The sequence below is a fragment of the Apteryx rowi genome, unplaced genomic scaffold (assembly GCF_003343035.1).
Source record: "Apteryx rowi isolate R43461 unplaced genomic scaffold, aptRow1 scaffold_19, whole genome shotgun sequence".
NCBI classification, from domain to species: Eukaryota; Metazoa; Chordata; class Aves; order Apterygiformes; family Apterygidae; genus Apteryx; species Apteryx rowi.
Window position 1 is genome coordinate 5,661,310 of NW_020448196.1, and position 2,409 is coordinate 5,663,718.

General features: G+C 66.0%; 1 protein-coding gene across 1 annotated transcript in view; it reads right to left on the minus strand.

Annotated features, from left to right (window-relative positions):
* The window catches only part of LHX6 (LIM homeobox 6), a 16,629-nt gene that overhangs the window by 10,439 nt on the left and 3,781 nt on the right, over positions 1–2,409 (minus strand). The window contains exons 2-3 of the mRNA XM_026062082.1: positions 2,265–2,405; positions 2,068–2,189 (exon numbers count right to left, since the gene is read on the minus strand). Of these exons, the coding sequence (XP_025917867.1) occupies positions 2,068–2,189; positions 2,265–2,405 (263 nt within the window). The remainder of the gene's footprint in view (positions 1–2,067; positions 2,190–2,264; positions 2,406–2,409) is intronic.

The following is a 2,409-nucleotide window of genomic DNA, read 5'->3' on the forward strand; positions in this document are numbered from 1 at the left end:
GAGGCCGCGCGCGCTCAGCGCACCTCCCCGCGCCGGCTCCGCGCTCCCCGCGGGATGAGCCCGGGCGCCCCCGCGGAGCAGCGCGGTGCAGCGCGGAGCGGCCCTGCCCTTCCCCAGCGCTGCGGCCAGAGAGCAAAATCCCCCCAAATCCCAATCCCGTCCCCCCAAAAAGATCTTTTTCTGTAAAAGGCAACTTCAAACCGCGTCCCCGGAGCTACCGCCCCGCTTCCGCGAACCCTCAGCAGAGGCAGCSGGGGCAAACTGCGGAGCGTTAATCAATTTTCGTTTTAGTTTTCGTTCGGCAGCTCCGATTTACATCGGGGAGAATTAACGTGCCGCACGCACAGCCCGGCGCCCTCGGTGCATTTGCCCAAGCGCTCGCGTGCACCTAGAAGGAGGGTGCTCTGCGAGGGTTTTCATCCGAATATATTTATTTTTCACGGAATTTGCTCACTGCGTTTCTCAAAGGCAATTTAAAGGCTCAGTTTGCTACTTTAAAATAGCATTTGGAAAGAGCTATCCTTAAAAAACGTTAATGACATCTGAACRGTTATTAATTAATGAAAAACGCTGGAAGTGCTCTGAAACAGCACAACGATACTTCAGACCTTCCAAAAGCTTTCTCTGGAGACGGGGGGGCATTTCAGCGGAATGACCAAAAATTACGGTTTTCAAAAAAATAGCCCCCAAGGACCCAAGGCACCGCGGGGTTTTAGGGAGCAGCGGAGCCCGGCGCAGCGCGCGGAGGTGCCGGGGCAGCCGGGCCGGCGCCGCGCAYCCCGGGGCGGCGGCGGCGGGGGGGCTGCAGCAGCCGCGCTGCCGGGGCACGAAGCCGCCGCCGGCGCCCGCACCCGCTCGCCGCCCCCCGTTAAACGGAGCGGGGACGGGGGGGAGCCCGCAGCGCTCGCAGGCGGCGGCGGCCCCGACGGCAGCACCCCGCCGCCCCGCACCTGCGCCCCCGCGGCGAGAGGCGCGCAGCGGCGCGCAGGGTGCGGGCCGTAATTCAGAAGGCGCTCGGAGACCCTTGCAGTGAAAACCGCTGCGGAAATAAAAGCCCCGTTTCCCCTCTTCTCTTCAGAGCGCACCCTGCTCCCAGCGCCTTTTTTTTTCCTCCCCCCCCCGCAGAAAGTCTCCGGGAGGCCCCGCGGCGGCGGCTGGAAGGAGCCGCTGCCCGGCGCGGCTGCCGCGGGGCCCCGCCGGGTCATTCTCATTTCCTGCCTCGCGTTTCCCCTTCCTCGGGGGGGCAAACGATATTTCCTCGCGGTGCCGGGATGGGGGAAGCCGGAGCCGGGCGCTCGGATAAGCGGCTAAACCCCAACGCAGAGCTCGGAAACCCTCCGTCCTCTCTGCCTCTCTTTTGGGGGAGTTTTCGCGGTTTAAGATTTACAGTCAAAAGAGAGTGTCAAAGCCAGAAAAACCGCTTTCCTTCGGGGACACCGCTCCTCCGGGTCACGCAGGTCTGAACCGAACCGAGAAGCACCCAGAGGGTCCTCGCCTAGGCCGGGCTTGAGCTCTGCCCAAACGCTCTGCAGAGCGGCTCGCGCTGCCCGTAATTTGTTTCGGTTCTTTAACGCGCCGCCACCAGCGACGCTTTATCATTTTTGGTGCCGCATCGCGGAAAGGGGCTTTTCAAAACCCGTGCGACGTTACAGCCGGCGAGATACGCGTTTGCTCTCTTTCTAAAAGCCGAGATAACGCTGCCCAACGGTTATTTCGGCAGGGGAGGCGATGAAGCCGCGGCCGCAGCCTCCCCCGCTTCGCGGCCGCCCCGCGGCGGTTTGGGGAGCCCCGGGGGGGGGGGGCTGCGGACCCCCGGGCTCGCCGCGGCCGGGGGGGGCCACGTCGGGTCGGGCCCGGCCCGCTGTCCCTGGGTCGGGGCGGCCGGGCCCCGCAGCAGCCGCCTCGCTGCCCTGCGGCGCCGAAGCTTTTTAAGCCTTTTCCCTGCCAGCACCGGCGCAGGATGAGACCTTCCGTCGCATTAAGGAAAGCCGAGCGCGAAGCCCCGCGGCGCTGCGCCGGCCTCGCTGCCCTGGGGGCTCCGCCGCGGGCCCCGGCGCCGGCGCCTACCTGAAGTAGTCCACCTTGCAGAAGATCTCCTTGTTCTTGATGTAGCAGCTGTGCTGCTGGCGCAGCGAGGTGCGGCACACGGAGCACTCCAGGCAGCGGACGTGCCAGATGAGGTTGTTCACCTGGGGCAGAGAAGGGGCCGGCTGAGACCCGGGGCCGCCCGCCGCCGCCCGCCGCCGCCCGCCGCCGCCGCTCACCTTGAGCAGGTACCGGTCGAGGATCTCCAGCCCGCAGCTGGAGCACACGTTCTTGCCGGCCGACGGCGTGGACGAGGAGGAGGACGGCGGGGAGCACACGGACGGCGTGGAGGGCGTGCTGGGCGCCGAGCGGGCGTCCTCCTTG